General features: G+C 46.5%; 1 protein-coding gene across 2 annotated transcripts in view; it reads left to right on the top strand.

Moving 5' to 3' along the window:
- Nucleotides 1-23421, top strand: part of CTDSP1 (CTD small phosphatase 1) — a 65761-nt gene that overhangs the window by 18524 nt on the left and 23816 nt on the right. Inside the window, exon 1 of one of the 2 annotated variants that reach the window (XM_068246063.1) lies at nt 20008-20082. The exons of the other annotated variant lie outside the window; for it this stretch is intronic. Coding sequence (XP_068102164.1) covers nt 20073-20082 — 10 coding nt within the window. The 5' untranslated portion in view covers nt 20008-20072. Of the gene's footprint in view, nt 1-20007; nt 20083-23421 lie in introns of those variants that run through there. 2 annotated transcript variants of the gene reach the window in all.

The following is a 23421-nucleotide window of genomic DNA, read 5'->3' as shown; positions in this document are numbered from 1 at the left end:
AGGTGGAAGCCTCTTTAGCCCCCGAGGTCCTCGCTGTGCTGCCCTGCAGAATAGGAGCTACTGTTCAGACTGTCAGGAGAAAGTTTTTCAGTCTCAGGAGGAAGTTTCTCCTTTAATTTAGCTTGGGTCCCATATACAATATAGGATTTTGGGGGTGTAAAAAGTGGAGTATTCTTAAGGTCAATACCCACTAAACAATTTTTTTTTTGTGTGGGCGATTTTGCGCGCCTAACATTTTTTTTCACTATATCGCGCAACGTCGTTTAACCTCCTGGGCATTACGCCGCAGAGCACTGCTCAGGCCCTGGTGGGCCAATTTGCACAATTTTTTTTTCAAACACGCAGCTAGCACTTTGCTAGCTGCGTGTTTGTTCCTCTCACCGCCGCTACCGGCCGCGAAAGAGGCCCCCCTCCGCAGACTCCTCCGCCAATCACTGCCAGGCTGCGCTATTGGGTGGATCGAGACTCCCCCTGACCTCACAACGTTGATGACATCATCGCGATCGTCGCCATGGCAACGGGGAATCATTTAGCTAGCGCAAGGCTAGCTACATGGTAAAAAAAAAAATAGCTTTAAAAAAACCCTCCTGCGCCCGTGCGCCGCCATAAATCAGAACGCCAGGGAAGTTAACAAAAATTTGTCACGATGTTTAACGACGCACGGCACCCGCGGTGATCGTTTGTTTTTGAACGACCAGCGTGTCCAATTAAGTCGCTGAGGATGGAAATGATCCTCATTGACTTGCATGGGTTTTGCCGTGATCATGTAAACAATTGTTTACCCAATTGTTCGTTTCTGTGGGTGGGTATTCAGTATGACATATCCCACTAGCCGTGTGTGGGAGGGCAGTACTGGCAGCCTGACCTTTCCCTGGACAGCAGTGCAGAATGAGGCCCCCCTATTCCTCACATGTACATATGCTCACCATGGTCTATTCATCCTGACAGCCCCTCCCTCTCCCTTCTGTGCATTCCTGTCACATATCTGACATTCCCCTGGATTTTCCCAGCTTGCTGTAGGGGAGGAGGTGTGTGTGGGGTGGATGTTTCACCTGCAGGGGCCGTGATTCAGTGTTTCTGTGTAAGGGGGGGCCTGAATGGGCAACTTTACACTTGCATTGCAAGTCTGTGTTGCGTTACTCTGTTTTACCTCAGGGTGATGCAAGTGAGTCACAGCCTGCAGCCCGTTACCACAAGAAGTACCCTTAACGCACGGTGCTTGGGGTAATGGAAGTGTATGGGTGACACAGTTAGTGCAAACGACGGAGCGCGGTGCCCATGCGCAGACCGCCGGGAATCCCAGTGACGTGCTTCCTGCCCAGCGTTGAATACGTCACTGAGCTGGGGGCGGCGCTATACATTGGACCCTGCCCAGCGGGGAGTACGTCACTGAGCTGGGGGCGGCGTTATGCATTTGACCCTGCCCAGTGGGGAGTACGTCACTGAGTGGGGGAGGCGCTATGCACTTGACCCTGCCCAGCGGGGAGTACGTCACTGAACTGGGGGCGGCGGTATGCACTTGACCCTGACCAGCGGGAGTGACGTGCTTCCTGCCCAGCGTGGAATACGTCACTGAGCTGGGGGCGGCGCTATACATTGGACCCTGCCCAGCGGGGAGTACGTCACTGAGCTGGGGGCGGCGTTATGCATTTGACCCTGCCCAGTGGGGAGTACGTCACTGAGTGGGGGAGGCGCTATGCACTTGACCCTGCCCAGCGGGGAGTACGTCACTGAACTGGGGGCGGCGGTATACACTTGACCCTGACCAGCGGGAGTGACGTGCTTCCTGCCCAGCGTGGAATACATCACTGAGCTGGGGGCGGCGCTATGCATTGGACCCTACCCAGCGGGGAGTACGTCACTGAGCTGGGGGCGGCGCTATACATTGGACCCAACCCAGCCGGGAGTACATCACTGAGCTTGGGGTGGCGTTATGCATTTGACCCTGCCCAGCGGGGAGTACATCACTGAGCTGGGGGCGGCGCTTTGCATTTGATTCTGCCCAGTGGGCAATAAGTCACTGAGCTGGGGGCGGGCCTATCAGTGTTGCCAACAGTCAGTAAATTTACTGACAGTCAGTAAAAAAAGTCAACAAATCTGGGCTGTCAGTAAAGTCCATGAAAAACTTTGTAGTGTCAGTAAAAAAAAAACCTCTCTCTTTCCCGGAAAAAAAAACAAGTTTGCTTGCTTAAAACAGAAAGAATTTGCGATAATTCAGGTTGGAGTGAGCTTGAGATGTCTCCCACAATGCATCACTGCTGAATATATGCAAATTAACCATTGTTGCCCTTAGAAGCTAAACACACCTCCAGAACTGCTGGAATGCAATGATGTGGGCAGCACGGTGGCGTAGTGGTTAGCTCTCTCGCCTTGCAGCGCTGGGTCCCTGGTTCGAATCCCAGCCAGGGCACTATCTGCAAAAGAGTTTGTATGTTCTCCCCGTGTCTGTGTGGGTTTCCTCCGGGCACTCCGGTTTCCTCCCACATTCCAAAAACATACGGATAAGTTAATTGGCTCCCCCTAAAATTGGCCCTAGACTACAGTACTTACACTACATAATATAGACATATGACAATGGTAGGGATTAGATTGTGAGCTCCTTTGAGGGACAGTTAGTGACAATATATATACACTGTACAGCGCTGCGTAATATGTCGGCGCTATATAAATACTAAATAATAATAATAATAATAATGTGTCAGCTTGTTAATTTGTACAGAGCCATAATAATCCAACATGCATACAGACTGTTTCGGATTGTTTGATCCTCATCAGTGCATGGCATGGATTAATTTGGCTCTATGCAGTAGGGATTTTCCCGGAAAATCACAGCACTTAGGGCCCTTTTCCACTAGCGGTGATTGCGATGCTGAATCGCAAAATCGCAAACTGCTAGTGATTTTCAAATCTCTACGGTTTGCTTTTTTACATAGGAATCGTGGTAGGTCAGTTCCATTACCGCGATTCGTTTTTTACTCAATCGCGATCGCCGTGGTTATTGCAGCGATTTTGCAATGCAGTGCATAGCAAAATCACGATCGCAAACGCCGGGGAAATTTAACTGTGCTGAATCGCAATCGCTAGCGTTCAGCGCGAACGCTAGTGATTGCGAGTGGAAAAGGGCCCTCACTGCTTATCAGTTCACATATCACTGTGGAATGTACACTGCTCTAGCTAAAGGTGGCGATACATCTGTAGACTTGGCGGACGATCGACCATCAGATAAGACCATTATTATTAATATTATAGAAATCGGTGCCACCGAAGAGCATGCTTTATTGACAATCAAACCAATTTTGGGATGAAATTGGTAGCATGTATTGATCGCAGGTATCAATCGGACATGCTGGAAAATCTCAGGTTAGCATGCTCGATCAGGCGTGCAGCGGCAAGGGCTGCGATAATCGAGAACAAACGTGACGGAAACCCTTGATCGCATCCCCCAAATGTAAATATCAAAGTGTCGCCCCCCCCCAGATGCCGTGTCCGGTGTCCGCCACTGCATTCTTTTTCGCGCCCACGTGGTTGCCGGTGTATTGCACGTGGGGCGCATTTGTCATCTCTTTCATTTAATTTCAGTAATATTAGATGTCAGTAAAAAAAAGTGTTCTGTCAGTAAATTTTGTTGTGCTTTGTCAGTAAAAATGTATTTCCGTGGTTGGCAACACTGCGGGCCTATGCATATGATTCTGCCCAGCAGGGAGTATGTCACTGAGTGGGGGCGACGCTATGCATTTGACCCCCGTCGCCGCACTGTGCCACAGAGTCATATGATTGTAGTTTTTTGTGTTGCGGTGGCTATAGACACATGTTTATCTAACACGTATTGGTGGTGTTCTTTACTGTTGTTGTGGTTATACTGTATAGAAGCCTCTGTGCTGCAGACATGATGTATCTGCCTCTCTCTGGCTGATTCTGTTCTGTGGTCGGGACACTCCTCCTGCTGTGCTGCAGACATGATGTTTCTGCCTCCCTCTGGCTTATTCTGTTCTGTGGTCTGGACACTCGTGCTGCTGTGCTGTAGACATGATGTATCTGCCTCTCTCTGGCTTATTCTGTTCTGTGGTCGGGACACTCCTCCTGCTATGCTGTAGACATGATGTATCTGCCTCCCTCTGGCTGATTCTGTTCTGTGGTCGGGACACTCCTCCTGCTAAGCTGCAGACATGATGTATCTGCCTCCCTCTGGCTGATTCTGTTCTGTGGTCGGGACACTCCTCCTGCTAAGCTGCAGACATGATGTATCTGCCTCCCTCTGGCTGATTCTGTTCTGTGGTCGGGACACTCCTCCTGCTATGCTGCAGACATGATGTATCTGCCTCCCTCTGGCTGATTCTGTTCTGTGGTCGGGACACTCCTCCTGCTATGCTGCAGACATGATGTATCTGCCTCCCTCTGGCTGATTCTGTTCTGTGGTCGGGACACTCCTCCTGCTAAGCTGCAGACATGACGTATCTGCCTCCCTCTGGCTGATTCTGTTCTGTGGTCGGGACACTGCTCCTGCGGTGCTGCAGACATGATGTATCTGCCTCCCTCTGGCTGATTCTGTTCTGTGGTCGGAACACTCGTGCTGCTGTACTGCAGACATGATGTATCTGCCCCTCTCTGGCTGATTCTGTTCTGTGGACGGGGCACCCGTGCTGCTGTGTTGCAGACATGATGTATCTCTCTCCCTCTGGCTGATTCTCTTCTGTGGGCGGGACACTCGTGCTGCTGTGCTGCAGACATGATGTATCTGCCTCCCTCTGGCTGATTCTGTTCTGTGGTCGGGACACTCCTCCTGCTGTGCTGCAGACATGATGTATCTGCCCCTCTCTGGCTGATTCTGTTCTGTGGTCGGGACACTCGTACTGCTGTGCTGCAGACATGATGTATCTGCCTCCCTCTGGCTGATTCTGTTCTGTGGTCGGGACACTCCTCCTGCTATGCTGCAGACATGATGTATCTGCCTCCCTCTGGCTGATTCTGTTCTGTGGTCGGGACACTGCTCCTGCGGTGCTGCAGACATGATGTATCTGCCTCCCTCTGGCTGATTCTGTTCTGTGGTCGGAACACTCGTGCTGCTGTACTGCAGACATGATGTATCTGCCCCTCTCTGGCTGATTCTGTTCTGTGGACGGGGCACCCGTGCTGCTGTGCTGCAGACATGATGTATCTGCCTCCCTCTGTCTGATTCTGTTCTGTGGACGGGGCACCCGTGCTGCTGTGCTGCAGACATGATGTATCTGCTCCTCTCTGGCTGATTCTGTTCTGTAGTCGGGACACTCCTCCTGCTATGCTGCAGACATGACATATCTGCCTTTCTCTGGCTGATTCTGTTCTGTGATCTGGACACTTGTACTGCTGTGCTGCAGACATGATGTATCTGACTCTCTCTGGTTGATTCTGTTCTGTGGTCAGGACACTCGTGCTGCTGGATGTTTTTTTTTCGGAATGTTCACAGATCATTATCGCGGCAGAGATAATTTTGTGCGGTCTGTAACTGTCATCCGCTGCACAGGGGGGTCTCTGCCAGCGGTGGTAGTCAGCTGTTAAGCGAGAGCCCTTCAGGGTGACTGGAACAGGGTGGGCACCACAGGGGGTCTTACTGTGCGGAGTTTTCTGGCATCACAAATTTATTTGATTTATTTATTGTATTTATAAAATGCTAACATATTACGCAGCGCTGGACATTAGTTTAGGCTGCAGACAATATTTAGGGGTGACATACGGCAATAAGACAATACAGGAATACATGCAAAGCAGATCACACAGCACAGTATGAGTACAAAGTAATGCTAGTCAGTCACTGGATGGGAGCATGGAGATTAGGCAAATCGCGTTCACTCAGATCCATAGGATGGGTGTACGGTAATGGAGGTGCGTGAACAGGTAGGAGACATAAGGAGGAGGACCCTGCCCAAAGGCTTACAATCTAGAGGGAGAGGTGGGGACACGAAAGGTAGGGGACCAGAGTTCAGCTGTGGGTTTAAAGCACCAGTGTGTGTGTGTGTGTGTGGGGGGGGGGGGTAGGCCAGAGTGAAAAGGTGAGTTTTGAGGGCCTTCTTGAAGGTGTTGAAGGTTGGGGAAACCCCAATGGGTGGAGGTAGTGAGTTCCATAGTGTTGGAGCAGCCCTTGAGAAGTCCTGGAGGCTGTTTGGGACTGGTTGATGCGGGGGGCAATCAGGAAAAGTTCGTTGGAGGAGTGTAGTGAGGGGCTAAGTGTGTACCTCTGAGTACACAAATGCTTTAAAGGACGCCCAACCTGAAAGAAAATGTTAAACTTTACTTACCTGGGGCTTTTCCCAGCCCCTACCAGTCTATCTGGTCCAGTGCTGTAGTTCCCCTGCCCTCCAATGCGCAATTAGCACCTCTGAAAGTTCCCCGACCACAGCTGTGGTTGCAGCCTTCTGCGCCTGCATGTTAATGCCTCTCTCCATTGGGTTCCCGTGGCCAGTAGCATCCCGTGCTTGTGCAATTCAAAGACCCCCTCTTAGTTCAGGTGTCTTTTAAAGTGGACCTGAACTCAGAACTTCCTCTCTGCTTTAAACGCTACACAACAGCATGATAACCTTTAAGCAAAAAAAAACATTTTGTTACAGCTGATGCAAATTCTAAAATAAATCTGCACTGTTTCTACTTCCTGATTTTTTGGAAGCAGGCATATTGTTTACAGCCTGTGCTTTCAAATGGGCTTATCTGCCATCTCTGCCATAGGCAGTCATGTGACACGGGGAGAGATCAGATTACAGCTTGTGATTAAAGAGAACCCGAGGTGTGTTTAAAGAATGTTATCTGCATACAGAGGCTGGATCTGCCTATACAGCCCAGCCTCTGTTGCTATCCCAAACCCCACTAAGGTCCCCCTGCACTCTGTAATCCCTCATAAATCACAGCCATGCTGTGTGGCTGTGTTTACATCTGTAGTGTCAGTCTCAGCTGCTCCCCCGCCTCCTGCATAGCTCCGGTCCCTGCCCCTGTCCCTTCCCTCCAATCAGCAGGGAGGGAAGGGATGCAGGCGGGGACTGGAGTTCTGCAGGAGGCGGGGAGAGCAGCAGACTGACACTATAGAGATAAACAGAGCCAGCTTTGACAAGCTGTTTGTCAGCAGTGTGGCTGTGATTTATGAGGGATTGCAGAGTGCAGGGGGACCTTAGGGGGGTTTGGGATAGCAACAGAGGCTGGGCTGTATAGGCAGATCCAGCCTCTGTATGCAGATAATATTCTTCAAACCCACCTCGGGTTCTCTTTAAAGGGAACCTAAACTTAGAAGGATATGGATTTTTCCTTTTAAAATAATACCAGTTGCCTGACTCTCCTATTGATCCTGTGTCTCTAATACTTTAGCCACAGCCCCTGAACAAGCATGCAGATCAGGTGGTCTGACTGAATCAGACTGGATTGGCTGCATGCTTGTTTCAGGTGTGTGATTCAGCCACAACTGCAATCAAAGAGATCAGTAGGACAACCAGGCAACTGGTATTGTTTAAAAGGAAACATCCATATTCCTCTCAGTTTAGGTTCCCTTTAAATACAAATGAGGGGGAATTAGACAGGCTAAACTCTTTAAATACATTCATGGTGCATTTCTTTACGTTTTCTTTCTGTCCTGTGCAAGAGTTCAGGTCCACTTTAAAGGAGACCTGAGATAAAAGAAAGACAAGCATTTATACTTACCTGGGACCTCCTCCAGCCCCTTGTAGGCGGGTGGCTCCCTTGCTTTCCTCCATCATTCCACAGTTCCCCAGCTGCACTCCATTGTGCGTATGTAGTCCCGGCCACGTGTGCCGCCCGATAGCACTCCTGTAGCCGGGAGCAATCTGCGCATGCACAGTTTGAGAAGATTGTAAGTGCAGAGGCGCAAAAAGCTTCCAGCTTCATAGACAACTATATAGTTCCCTCCTTACCCCTCCCTTTCCGCGCTGCTCCATTGTGCTCTGTGCGTTGTCCCTGCCCTCAGCATTGGGCCCTGAGCTGTTGCCCGAGGTATCCAGTCCCGATCCTTTCAGGCGACAGTACTCGTGTGCACGCACCTTTACTGTCTACCGATAACAGATCAGTGATGCTGCACAGATGTAGGAAAATATGTGTGCTTGGAGTAATTACTGAGTGGAAATAGACCTGGCGGGCACCACTAGAGTGGCGGCAGCGGGGTGCTGGTAGCGAGCGCTCCTCTGGCAGGGTGTCTGGGTGGGGCTGGCGTTTGCTGCCCACGCAGGGAGGTGCAAGTCGTACACAGAGGAGGCTCCGTTTCCCCTGATCGCAGATTGTGCGAGTCTCGTCCTCTGGCTGCAGCGAACAGGAAAACCGTACAGCTGGCCTGACAAACGCTGCATAATGCAGAGAGATCAGAGCTGCTGTCACACTACTGTGAAATACACACAGCTTCTACTCTGCTGGAGGATTTGCCCACACAGTTACCATGTGTGCACTTCTGAAAACTCTGCGATATTTGTATCACTCTGTTACATCCTCACACTGGTAGGATTTTTTAACTTCCTCATCCTGCAAATTTTTTTTGTATAACGTGAACTACAGGACAGTTATTATGTATTTATAGAACACTGACACCGCCTGCAGTACTTTCTTTTGTTATTGAGTCCAGTCCTGCCTTTTACAACCTCATGGACCGGACCACAGCATACCAGACTCCCTGCAGCACTTTACAGAGTACATAGTCATGTCGCTGACTGTCCTCAGAGGAGCTCACAATCTAACCTCTGTCATAGTCTAATGCTGGGAATACACGGCTCAATTCTGAGCCATTTAGATAGCTCGATAGATAATTTCTGACATGTCCGATCTCCCGCCCGATCGTTTTGCCGCTCGATTCCGCATTGTAGACCATGCGAAAAGATAAGAGAATCGCCTGGGGAATCGATTGAGCTGGAGAATCGAGCAGCAAAATTGAGCCGTCTATGCCCAGCATAATGTCCTACCATATTATAATTATGTAACTATATAGCACTGGCATCTTCTGCAGCACATTACAGAGTACATAGTCATGTCACTGACTGTCCTCAGAGGAGCTCACAATCTAATCCTACCATAGTCATAGTCTAATGTCCTACCATATTATTATTATGTATTTATATAGCCTGACCTCTTCTGCAGCACTTTACAGAGTACATAGTCATGTCACTGACTGTCCTCAGAGGAGCTCACAATCTAATTTTACCATAGTCAATAGTCTAATGGCCTACCATATTATTATGTATTTTACGCCATATTTTACGACTAATTACGTCATCTCTATGTTTTTGGGATGTTGTAGGAAGCCACTATGCCTGTGTGAAACTAAGGGCTGGTTCAAACGGACATCTAAACCAGCTGGCCGCAGCAGCACAGTGTCTCGTTCCAGATTATTTTCTGCAAGCTCGCAGAAAAGATTTTATCAGTATTTGGTGAGCTTCCTGGCGTGCAAGAATATCAAAAGCTGCACCCAGGGGTCCAAAACAGGAGTATTTCATAGAAGAAATGTACAAATGTATCCACCTTTTCCACCACTACAGTATATCTATGTCCTCTGTGACTTCATCTAAGCCATGAGGACATAGATATAAGTCGTGGAGCTGAAGCAGTGCTGTGCAGGATTGGGCTTGCTCCTGTGCAAATCCTCCGGCACTATCTGCTGCAGCACTAATTGGTGAAAGGGAATATATGTTCCCTGAGTCAATAAGGTTTATTTGTACCATTAAAATGCTTTTATTTTTTTCAGTTCATAGTGAAAAATAAACACTGTAGCAATATTTCAGAATCCAATATCCTCACCATAAACTGTGGCAGTAACAGAAATTGTGATAAACTGTAGAAATAGCCAAACAAATTTTGTGTTTTTTATCTAAATAGAGCTTTTTATTTATGAACTGGAATTGGTAAAACTGAGAAATAATGTTTTTCTTATTTTTTTCCTATTAAAATGCATAGAACAAAATTATTTGCGGGAAAAAATACCATACAATGAAAGCCTAGTTAGTCTTGGAAAAAAATAATATATATTTCATTCAGATGTCATAAGTAGGGATAAAGTTATTGATGATTAAACAGGGACATACAGTAGCTAAAATATCAAAACTACTCTGGTCCATGAGGGGGAAACAAGGCAAGGCCTGGATGCGAAGTGGTTAATAATAAAAAAAAAATATTGCGTTGTGCACTCAATATATCGTGTTATATTGAGAGTCCTGGTCGGTTTTTGTACCCCTGGGGGCTCTTGGCCTGGGTTCAGAAGGTACTTGAAGTTGTCACTAACAAAAGCCATACAGATAGGCCCCGAAAATGCACTTGTTCGGGTTGGGTGTACTTGTGTACTTGATATGATCTTATTCATAGTAGAAGTTACTAAGCAAACACCATCTTTCTTAATGGACCTGAACTCTTGAACAGGACAGAAGGAAAACATAGAGGAATGCACCCTGTATGTATTTAGAGAGTTTAGCCTGCCCAATTCCTCCATCTGTGAGTGATCCCGTGTGTAATTTGATCTCTCACCTGTGTCAGCTGAGTGCCATGACAGAGCAGCTAATTTGTAAACACAGGATTTTAACAATATGTCTGCTTCCATGACAGCAGGAAGTAGACACACTGCAGATTTATTGCAGGACTTGTATCAGCTGTAACAAATGTTTTTCTTTAAAGATTATTATGCTGTTGCGTATCTTTAAGAGCAGAGAGGAAGTTCTGAGTTCAGGTCCGCTTTAAAGGGGAACTGAAGTAACAGGTATACGGAGGCTGCCATATTTATTTCCTTTTAATCAATACCAGTTGCCTAGCAGCCCTGCTGGTCTATTTCTCTGCAGTAGTATCTGAATAACACCAGAAACAAGCATGCAGCTAGTCTTGTCAGATCTGACTTTAAAGTCTGAAACACCTGATCTGCTGCATGCTTGTTCAGGGGCTATGGCTAATAGTATTAGAGCTAGAGGATCAGCAGGGCTGCCATGAAACTGGTATTGCTTAAAAGGAAATAAACATGGCAGCCTCCATATACCCCTCTCTTCAGTTCCCCTTTAAAGGAGTAAGTGCTGTGATAATGCTGACAAACACAAAGATGTTTACAGCTGGCCACATAATGAAATGGACTTTGTCCTCTGACAAAAGTAACACCTTTTTATTTATTAACCAAAGGTTTTCTGTGCACCGTTCTTTGCCTTCCTCAGTGTACCTGAGAGTGACTGTTGGTTCCTCTAAACATTGGCCCTGCCTCCAACTGTCGTCAGCACAATGTTAGTGTGCAAATGAAAGTGGTTGCTATGGGCAACAAGCACTAATACTCTTCCTGGGCTGCAGTTTTACCTCGATCCCTCTATGCTAAAAACTGGATGCTTAGCCCGAAAATCATAACTTCTCTCTGATGCTGGGTACACACTATGAGATTTTCTGGCAGATTTACTGTCAGATCGATTATTTCCAACATGTCCGATCTGATTTCCGATTGATTTCCGAGCATTTTCCGATCGAATTCCTGTTAAAGTGGAAGGAAAGCGATCGGAAAATGCTCAGAAATCGATCGGAAAGCAAATCGGACATGTTGGAAATAATCGATCTGACAGTAAATCGACCAGAAAATCTCATACTGTGTATCTTCTGTTACCTGACAGTTGCCCTAGAGAGGTACTGGCTCTGCCTGCAACATCTCCTAGACAACGAGTGTAATGCTGAATACACACCCGCATCGAATGCGCCACTCGATTCCCGACGAATCGATTATTCCCGAACATTTCCGAGCACATTTCTATGATTTTTAGGTCGATTGCCATGTAAAGTATGGCAAATCGACCTAACGATCCATCGAACCGCGAATCGGACACGTCGGAAATAAACGAATCGACGGGAATAGAGTGCGGGAACGAACCGTGTGTATCCAGCATAAAGGTGCGTACACGCGCACTACGGCCGCCAACGACTGGTCCGTCAGACCCTCCCGCTGGGCGGACGTTCAGCCGACAGTAGCACGTGTGTACGCGCTGTCGGCAGACTGATAAGGCTGTTTCTGAACGATCCGCCGGATGGTTTAGAAACAGCAGAGGCAGAGAAAGAAAACAAGGAACACAGCATAGTCATTTGTGTGCTAGGCACTGTACATACACATGTCTATCTCATCATGTCACATGTCACCTCTGGTGTCTTTTATGAAACATCCGATTCCAGGTGCCCAAAATTACTCCGCCTCCTTGACTCCAACTTCTTAGGCCTTGCCCACATTAAGCAACGCAGAGGGCCATGTGTTGAGAACGCAACACACATAATTGCGTGCCATCTTCGTTGCCATGCGCTGCTGATCTCGGTCATTAAAGAGACTCCGTAACAAAAATTGCATCCTGTTTTTTAACATCCTACAAGTTCCAAAAGCTATTCTAATGTGTTCTGGCTTACTGCAGCACTTTCTACTATCACAGTCTCTGTAATAAATCAATGTATCTTTCCCCTGTCAGACTTGTCGGCCTGTGTCTGGAAGGCTGCCAAGTTCTTCAGTGTTGTGATTCTGCTATGATCTCCCCCTTCCAGGCCCCTCTATGCACACTGCCTGTGTATTATTTAGATTAGGGCAGCTTCTCTCTTCTCTCTTCTCTTTTACAAGCTGGATAAATCGTCCTCTGAGCTGGCTGGGCTTTCACATACTGAAGAATTACAGACAAGGGCAAAGCTGTTTGCAGGAAGAAAAGAGCAGCCTGACACTTTAGTGGGTGATAGCTGCAGGGGGAAAGAAACACACAAATGATCTCTTGAGATTCAAAAGAAAGGCTGTATACAGCCTGCTTGTGTATGGATGTATTTTCTATGTGTGGACATACTGTACATCAACCTACTTCCTGTTTTGGTGGCCATTTTGTTTGTTTATAAACAAACTTTTTAAAACTCTTTTTAACCACTTTTAATGCGGCGAGAAGCGGCGAAATTGTGACAGAGGGTAATAGGAGATGTCCCCTAACGCACTGGTATGTTTACTTTTGTGCGATTTTAACAATACAGATTCTCTTTAAAGTGAATGGTAACTATGCAGCTGAGAATGCATGCAGCGTTGCAGTGCATATAGTCTGTCGTACACCAAACGCACTAACTGAAATGCGCATGGCAGCATGTATAGTGGGAACCAGGCTCAGTCCAATACTTACCAGGGTTGTGGAGTTGGTACAAATGTAATATAATGAATAAATAAAATGTATAACAAATGGCAAGACACAAAAGAGTGACAGTGCCCTGCCTTTGCGAGCTTACAATCTAAAGGTGGCCACTAACAATCCAATTTCTAGTGAAAAATCATTTCAACGATCAGATAATTCTGATCAGTAGGGAAATATCGTGATACGTCTTTCACTTCACCATCAAAGAACCAATCTTTGATTCCTATCTGTCACAACCGACAAGAAAATCCAAATTTTGGTCCAACGAGAATCCAATCGGGCGACTGTTTTTATAACCGTTCGTTATCGTTTGTGCCCATCAACAGAGATTCTATACAACCAATCCGATCAAGCAATCAGATAATTCTGATGAGATGCGAACGATTTTTTGCTAGACATTGGACCGTTAGTGACCACCTTATGGGGATTAGGGGGGAACGAGTGATGTGACTTGTTCTGTGCTGTGGGGAATGTGCTGTATAAATGAATAATAATGGGTATTTATAGCTCTGAGTTTGGGGTCTCTGTCCAGTCAGCCCCTCCCCTCGTTTTCCTCAGAACGCTGTCAGTGCGGCCTGTGTTTAGCATTCTGTGTGGCGCGGCCTCCCTTGCTGTGTACTCTGGCAGCGCTGTAAAGGCCGGATATGGACTCTGACACAAGGCTGGGATTTGTGATTCTCTGTTCTTCTTGTGCCCGCAGCGAGGCGTCCGGGGGGCAAAGGTTGCTCTATAGCTGGAGAAAGGAAAAGGCATGAAGGATGCAGAGGCGCGTCATGGAAACCGGGCACAAAATGGCCCCGGTGACGTTGTGATAGCTTTGCTGTTCACAGGAAGTGTGTGAGAGCAGCCAGAGAGACAGGCTCTGCAGTGTGAGAGAGAGCAGCCAGTCTGTCTCGGGGGTCTGCAGCAATAACAGAGTACATAGTCAGGTGACTGACTCAGAGGAGCTTACAATCTATCCCTATCATAGTCTAATGCCCTATCATATTATTATTATGTTTTTATATAGCACTGACATCTTCTGCAGCACTTTACAGAGTACATAGTCAGGTCACTGACTCAGAGGAGCTAACAATCCCCTATCATAGTCTAATGCCCTACCATATTATTATTATGTATTTATATAGCACTGATATCTTCTGCAGCACTTTACAGAGTACATAGTCAGGTCACTGACTCAGAGGAGCTCACAATCTATCCCTATCATAGTCTAATGCCCTACCATATTATTATTATGTATTTATATAGCACTGATATCTTCTGCAGCACTTTACAGAGTACATAGTCAGGTCACTGACTCAGAGGAGCTAACAATCTAATCCCTATCATAGTCTAATGCCCTACCATATTATTATTATGTATTTAAATAGTACTGATATCTTCTGCAGCACTTTACAGAGTACATAGTCAGGTCCCTGACTCAGAGGAGCTCACAATCTATCCCTATCATAGTCTAATGCCCTATCATATTATTATTATGTATTTATATAGCACTGATATCTTCTGCAGCACTTTACAGAGTACATAGTCAGGTCACTGACTGAGGCTAAGTTCACAGTGGGACGTTAAAGTTGGGCGTTAAAACAGCATTTAACGCAGAATAACTCACTGCAATGAAAAATCAATGCCCTGTTCACAGTGCACACGTTGCGTTGGTGTCTAACGCTGCACGTTAAGTAAAAGTACTGCATGCAGTGCGTTATACACGTTATTAGCTGCGTTGGACTGTTTGCACATGCTCAGTAATGACTTGGAAGCATACTTTTCATTGCCTGTATTTTTTACTGTATCTGCTGTATGCGACGGTAATGCTGCGTTGCCACTTTTTGGGCGCGTTGCGTTGTAAGCTTGCGGTGCGACTTTAACGTGGCATCAAAACGCAACGTCCCACTGTGAATCTAGCCTCAGAGGAGCTCACAATCTATCCCTATCATAGTCTAATGCCCTACCATATTATTATTATGTATTTATATAGCACTGATATCTTCTGCAGCACTTTACAGAGTACATAGTCAGGTCCCTGACTCAGAGGAGCTCACAATCTATCCCTATCATAGTCTAATGCCCTATCATATTATTATTATTATGTATTTATATAGCACTGATATATTCTGCAGCACTTTACAGAGTGCATAGTCAGGTCACGGATTGTCCGCAGAGGAGCTCACAATCTAATCCTTACCATAGTCTAATGTCCTACCATATTGTTATATAATGACTCATTTATCTAGCATTGACATCTTCTGCAGCACTGTAGAGTACATACACAGAGCACAGAGTACATACCAGTAGTCATGTCACAGACTGACTATAATCAAGGCCAATTTTTTTTTGAGGGGGGGGGGGGGGGGGGGGGCACAATTAAGTTATCACTATGTTTTTGGGACTTGGGAGGACACCAGAGTGTCTGTGTGAAACCCATGCAAGCACGGGGAGATCATATATACCGTACTGCCTGCAGATAGTGTCCTGGTCCAGATTTAAACCTGTAACCCCCCAACCATAGTCCTAATTTAATGTCCCTGCCATTGTGTAAAGCTGCCCACTACTAATGATATTATTTTTTTATTTTTTTTGTACAAGTTTGCCAAATCTATGTAGTAAAAGGCTGTATCACTTTAGACTAAATGTGCCCATTAATGATGCAATCTCCCGAACAATTGGCCCCACGATTGGAATGCGCACGGTTAATGGTGGCGATCGTCAAGAGCATGATCGTTCTGTCGATTTTTTTTTTTTTTAATTTTTTTTTTTTTTTTCAGTCTGATTGGATTACTTATCATCTTCCACTCTGTTCGCGGGGATTGGGAAATGGGCACCTTAAAGGGACTCCGAGCACCTCTCATGGACATGCCTTTAAGGCTCTGACCAGTACTGCATAGTACTTAAAGATGCATACCTTTCTGTAGCTTGTCCTCACCTCTTTCATTTGATGCCTGAATCGCCGTTCTACACCAAATAGTTTTCGTTCGATTTCAATTGCAAAATCGCGACTGCCATCTTGGCTATGTTATAACTTCCAGGTCACCCCTGTCTTCTCTGTTAGAGAAGTGCATCACTGAATGAAGCAGGAAGAGGAAGTGACACGCATGGCCGTTGCAAGAGGCTCCTCCAGAGGGGTCATAGCAAGACTTTGTTGGAAGTCATCTGGCTTAAAGGCATGCCCATGAGAGGTGACCGGAGTCCCTTTAAAGAGGAACTTAAACCGAGGATTGATCTTCATCCTTGTCAGTAGCTGATACTCCCTTTTCCCATGAGAAATCTTTACCTTTTCTTGAATAGATCATCAGGGGGCTTTGTATGGCTGATATTGTGGTGAAACCCCTCCCACAGTGTGATGTCAGGACCATGGTCCTGACAGTTTCCTGTCTGTGAACCTTGTTGCATTGTGGGAAATAACAACTGCTACGTAACCAGCATCTCCCCCTGTGCATATGTATATCTATAAATAAAAAAAAAACCTTTGCAATGTTAGGGGGTGTGGTTATAAATAATTTCAGTGGGTGCTGTCTATTTTTTTTCAGGTGTGCCAGTAGTAAAGATGATGGCCTTCAGGCTCAAATTAAAGTTCCTCTTTAATTTGAGGGGGAACCAATTAATATCAATATGTTTTTGGGGTGCAGGAAGGTAACCAGCGGGCATAAACAGAAACCTATGCAGACATGTGGCGAACATACAAACTCCAAGCAGAGAGTGTCCGGCCAGGGGACTGAAGCCAGGACTGTTGTTGTGCTGCAGAGGGGAGAGTTGTAATCACTTTTTGCAGGGAATCTGCTGCATGCGGCACTTTCTGGGCGCACACACTGGAACGGCTCTGACCCCCCTTTACAAATAATGGTGCAATGTTGGCCTTGCTATCTCTAAACTTTAACCCCTCACCAAAATATTGACTTGTGTTACCTTCAGCGATCATTAACCTGGTGATGTAACTGCTCAGCTGCTGAGATAAGGCACCTTTATCAAAGACTAAATGTCCAGCCTTTTCCCAAGGCCTGAAAATCCTGCAAATATCCTGAATTCCTCATCCCAAACAAGCAAACACTTCCCCTGCGCTGTTTTTGGAGGGAGACTCTGGAATGCACGTCTCCTCCACAGCTGTCAGCTGCAGCCCTGTGTGCGCAAGGCTGGGGTGCGCTAATATTTTGGAAAACGAGAATAATAAAAGGAAAGAGAGAAAAGGCAACAATGTATCTGTTGATGAAATTATAAAACAAGAATAGAATGTTCGGCCCTTTTTCTGCCTCGCGGTGACCCCTAAAGTTTCCGTCCGAGCTGAAGAAGGTACGAAAGGGGCGTTTAACCACTTCAGGACCACAGTGGTAAACCCCCCTAAAGACCAGGCTATTTTGTTCAAAATAGGCCACTGCAGCTTTAAGGCACAGCTGCAGGGCCGCACAACACAGCACACAAGTGATTCCCCCTCCCCCTTTTCTCCCCACCATCAGAGCACTCTGTTGGTGGGGTCTGATTGCACCCCTAGTGTTTATTTATTTTTAACAAAAAATATTTGTGTCATTATTTTATTAATATTTTGTACTGTTTGTTTATATTTTTTCAAACCACTCCCTCCCCCCAGCCAGCCAATCCTGTGTCACACGGCTGTCCCCAGTACAGCGCTGCTGCAGATCGCCATTGGCGTGACGCGGTCTTGAGGTAGTTAAAGCGGACTTGAACTCAGAACTTCCTCTCTGCTATAAAAGATAAGCAACAGCACAATAACCTTTAAAGAAAAGCATTTTTGTTACAGCTTATACAAATACTGCAATAAATCTGCAGTGTGTCTACTTCATGCTTTCATGGAAGCAGACATAGGGTTAACATCCTGTGTTTACAAATTATCTGCTCTGCCTGAGGTTACATGGCTGAGAGATCAAATTAAAGTTGTGATTAGTCACAGATGAGGGGGGGGGGGGTTAGACAGGCGAAACTCTCTAAATACATACAGGGTGCATTTCTCTGTTTTCCTTCTATTCTGTGCAAGAGTTCAGCTCCACTTTAAGCTTAATTCTGATTGGTTGCCTTGTGGTAACATGGTTGTGTAGACAAGGCATTATTTTTGGTTTGGAAATATCAGCCTAAGGCTCAACACACACCATACAATCTTGGTTGTTCAATCTTACCACTTTCATGTAGTAGAAGAGCTTCTCCAATCAATCATTCAAGGTATTTTCAATCTGTTGGCCCTTATACTACATAGATTTGGTAAATCTGTACAACCAAGATTGTATGGTGTGTGTTGAGCTTAATAAGGTCTTTTGGTCTAATGGAACTTTTAAATTGCAGCGGTCCTTGCTTGCCAGGTGGGCATCTGCAGTGTTGAGAGACCATGGACAGTTTTCTTTTCACCATAATATTTGCGAAAGCGTCACATTTCCGCGCTTGTGAGAATATGCCTGATGATGCTGTATATGCGCTAAGCGCATTCTCACACAGATAAGATACTCGTGAGGATATTATTACAGTATAATCTCATTATAGTAAACTCGGATATAGTAAAACTTTGGATGTAGTAATTTAAATTTCCAGGTCCTGGCCAAGCACCATTATGGGCTTGCTTGTTCACACTCAGGGCCTTTTTCCACTAGCCTGCGATTTGCGATTTGCTGCTGATCGCAAATCGCAAGGTACATTAAACTAATGGAAACTGCAGCAGCAATTTCCATTAGTGCGATCCGATTGCGATGCGATTTTGGTCAAAGCGCAATCGTCGTCCTGCCGCGTTTTGTATGCGATTGAGCTGGACTATAATGAGTATAGTAGCTCAATCGCAATCGCAATCGCATGGTGGAAATTGAAACGCGATTGCGATCGCGATCGGAATCGCAATCGCGATCGCATTCCATAGTGGAAAAGAGCCCTAAGAGCGCTTTTTTAAGCGCTGGCGATTTTAAAAATCGCCTTAAAGGGGTTCTGTGGAGTCCTTCCATAAACAAAAACAGACACTTACCTGGGGCTTCTATCGGCCCCCTGCAGCTGTAATGTCCCGCACAGTCCTCCTACGATCACCCGTTCCCCGACAGCCGGTCCCGGTCTAATTACGCGTGTCACGTGTCTGCAGCTGTGCGCGCTCCTGCTCGCGTCTCCGGGAGCTTACTGCGCAGGCGCAGTACATGAAAACCTTGTATTGCGCCTGCGCAGGCAGCTCCCGGAGATGCGAGCGGGAGCGTGCATTATTCGTCTTGTTAGACGAATAATTGCCTGTTGCCGGCAGCGGGGAACGGGTGATCGGAGGAGGACGGCGTGGGACATGACAGCTACAAAGGACTGATAGACGCCCCAGGTAAGTGTCTGTTTTGTTTATGGAAGGACTCCACAGAACCCCTTTAAAAGTGCTTCTGCAATGTGTCTCTATACGAGTGTTCTCACATGAGCTTTTCAATCGCAACCGTGTCTCCTGTACCATTTCCTGAGCATTTGCGCTTCAATACAAAGTATAGGGAAATCGCAAAGCACTTGTAAAAGTGCATTGATAATCGATTTTCCCTGCGCTGAAGAGTAAATACATTGTATTTCTTCAGCTCCAGGTCAAAGACACTTCCTGAGTGTCTTCAGAAAGAAAACAAAAATTGCCGGACAAAAGCGCATAGAAAAGCGATTAACAAAGCGCAAATCGATCTGAAAGCATAGAGAAAATCGCTTTCAAAAGCTCTCAGCGATTGCGCTAGCGATTTATAATGTGAACTAAGCCTAGAAGTCTATGGAAGTAATGCCTGGTATAGTAAATCCGGATATAATAGAACCTTAGTTAAATTGAACCTGTTTTTTGGCCCCTGCAGTGTTCTGTAGCCGGCTATAGTGGAAAGTGGGCAGGCTCAGGCGTCCTACCTCATCCAGAGATCCATGAGCTGTGGGCGGGGCTGGCAGCCACTTGTAGCCTGCTTGCTATCTGCACACTACTCTGGGCCTGTGTGGATTACCTCAAAAGCACCAGTCGGTGAGACCTGTGCTTCCTGTGTAAGCTGCTGCCTGATGCGATCAGGTGACCATATTAAAGAGGAACTTCAGCCTAAAGAAACATACTGTCATTAAGTTGCTTTAGTTATGTTAATTAAAATAGATAGGTAATGTAATCTCTTACCCACTCTGTTTTAAAAGAACAGGCAAATGTTTGTGATTTCATGAGGGCAGCCATATTCTTGGTTGAAAGGAGGTGACAGGGAGCATGAGACACAGTTCCAACTGTCCTGTGTCCTGAGCACCTCTCCCAGTTGCTAGGCAACGAGAACAACATCAGAAATCCCATCATGCTTTGCACAGTAGGGGGAAAAATGCCCGGGCAGTTTTCTTTGATGGGGCGGAGCTTAGCTTCTGTGCAGCCAAAAAAATGAGGCTTGGATAAGAAAAACAAAGTGCTGATGCTGTGAAACTGTTAAACACCAAGCCTTTTCAGTACTGCTGAGTAGATTTTTTTGTCTGGAGGTTCACTTGAAGGTATCAACCTCTAGCAAATGTGATCACAGTGATCAGAATTGCCGGGGAAAATCGATAAATGTATAGGCACCTTTAATTAGCTTTCCCCCAGATTGGTCCTAGATTCTGCCGAGGAACAGATCGTTATCCTAGCCATAAACACATGACAATGCTTCCTGCAGGGCCCTCCATGGCCGGCTGTACATGTGTTGTTGTTATGATCCGGCTGCTGCCAGAGCCCGGCTGTGAAGGGGTTAAGGAGCCGGGTTAAGCATTAACTGTGTTGCAATGACATTCCAGGGAAGGGTGAGAATGTTTGGAGTATATCGTGTGTTCTCAGCGGCCTGAACTCAGCAACCTCGCTCGGCATATTTGTCCCCTTTTTGCCTTTTTATTTCCTTTTTTGGCCCACTGTTGAATTCCTCGCATTGTCAGCAGATGGTGGGCCAGAAGGGGCGGGCCAGGCGTGTGTGGGGGGGGGGATAATATCCAGTATATGGTGGTGGCGGATGGACTGCGGTTGTGTAATACTGCTGGGGGCGGGGGCATATTTCTGTACAGTGTTTACAACAAGCCGGTCATGTGACGCCGTGTTTTGCAAACGATTGGGTGCGTGGAACTTGAAACGCAGTCTTTCTAGGTGGAAGTTTGTAAAAATAACCCCTGTGCAGTAACGCAGATATATCGCCTCGTAAAGAGATTTTACTGGCCCAGCTGCTGCTTCTTTTGCTTAAAGCCCGGCTGCATTTATACTCGTCTGTGGTGGTACAGATGATCAGTTGTCACCCAAAACCATTTACAAATGAATGATCATTCTGGGTGACAGTTTAAAGTGCACCAGAGACCTGGTAAAAATTTGATACTTACCCGGAGCTTCCTTCTGCCCCATAAATACGTCTCTCGGCGTCCTCCTGCGGTCTGCCGTTCAGCCGCGATCAGCCCGGTAACTGGCTCAGTAGGGTCCAGTCTGGGTCTTCTGCACACATGCGCAGTAGATTAGGACTGACGTGACTGAGTCAGTTACCGGGGCTCATTCAATCAGGCTTGGGGCTGGAAATCTGCAGCTCAGAGCGGTAACCCCGAACCTGACTCGTTGTAGCCACCGCGAGGTCTGTGCAGAGCATTGCACACAGTGAGCATTTCTACTCGCCTTCCCTGGGATCCAGATGCCGGCAGCCATTCTCCTTCCTGTCCTCTGAGGCTCTGGATCCCTCTGGGGAAATCGCTGGCTGTTGTCATGACGACAGCCAGCAATCTCACTATAGAGTTACAAATTTCCACCTAGAAAGATTTTGTTTCAAGTTCCACGCACCCAATCATTTGCAAAACACGGTGTCACATGACTTGCCTGTTGTACAGAAATATGTACCCTTCAGCAAGTATACTGCACTGTGTGGGGTCATTTTTCATTGGGGGGACAGTGCCGGCGGTTCAGTCGCTAGTCTCGATATGGCTAACCGTTTCTGCCGTGCACCCAATTGAGCAAGTCGGCCCTACATCTTGCAGTATATCAATTCGATACACGCCACCAATTTCGGCCCCAGAAACTGGTCGCATCGTCGATTGGGCATGCTGTTGGCGGCACCGATTTTCATCCGATCTGATTACAATCGAATCGGATGGTCGATCGGCCGCCAAGTCTCCTGATGTATGGCCACCTAAAAGGCCAACATCAGAAGACGCTATAAGTAAAACTCCACCCACCTTCACCACTGCTCAGTGCCTGTATGAGTAACGACAAAACTAATTCATTCCCGCGCGCTCTCCAGCGATTTACTGTGTGTGTTTGAACTGCTTTCTGCCATCCAAAATGTAAAATAGTTCTGTTCCCCGGATTTGGACTTTAATGTATTATTATTATTTAGTATATAGCACCGACCTCTTCCGCAGTGCTGTACAGAGAATATATTGTCTCGTCACTTAAACATACACAGAACATTTTATATTGATTGCTCTTTTCTCCTGGTGGACTCAAAGTGCCAGAGCTGCAGCCACTAGGACGCGCTCTATAGGCAGTAGCAGTGTTAGGGAGACTTGCCCAAGGTCTCCTGCTGAATAGGTGCTGGCTTACTGAACAGTCAGAGCCGAGATTCAAACCCAGGTCTCCTGTGTCAGAGGCAGAGCCCTTAACCATTACACTATCCAAGCACCTGGCTTAACTGTCCCTCAGAGGGGCTCACAGTCGAATCCCTACCATAGTCATATGTCTGTGTATCTATCTATAGTGTAGGTATCGTAGTCTAGGGCCAATTTAGGGGGAAGCCAATTAACTTATCTGTATGGTTTTGGGATGTGGGAGGAAACACGAGTGCCCGGGGGAAACCCGCATACACACTGGGAGAACGTATAAAATCTGTTCAGATAGTGCTGGGATTCGAACTCGGGGAACCCAGCACAGCAAGGCAAGAGCGCTAACCACTACGCCACCACGCTGCAGAATATATACCTCATAAGTGGGGAAGTGATTCATTAGATCAGTGCAGATCCTGGTCATGTGATCAGTGACTGCCGCGCAGGGGGGTGGGGTCACACATACGGCTCTATATGATTAGACCGCTGTACCCAGCCACATCCTGCTGCAGCAATACTATATGATGCCGTCTTTACTTCTGGTTATAACGAAACAGAAACAGTTTGTGGTTTTTGTCATGAAATATTACAGAACAAAAAAATCTGAAGTCTTTTCTTCAACCACTAAAAGTAATGAAAGGCTTGTCTGTCTGTTTATTGCGTCACTAGACAGCCCTATCTACCCTGAGGAAGTAGCATACAGTTCAGTCGGATACAGAAATTCATACACAAGGCTATCACATCCTGAGGTGTGCAGACAGTTCCTAACATCGTTTAAATTTGCACCCTTCTTGTCCTTCAGACTGCTTCTGTTGTGTGGTATAATTCCCTCCTCCAG

Source organism: Hyperolius riggenbachi, chromosome 7, assembly GCF_040937935.1.
Source record: "Hyperolius riggenbachi isolate aHypRig1 chromosome 7, aHypRig1.pri, whole genome shotgun sequence".
NCBI classification, from domain to species: Eukaryota; Metazoa; Chordata; class Amphibia; order Anura; family Hyperoliidae; genus Hyperolius; species Hyperolius riggenbachi.
Note: the sequence above shows the minus strand (reverse complement) of the source record. Positions and strands in the feature narration are given on the sequence as shown.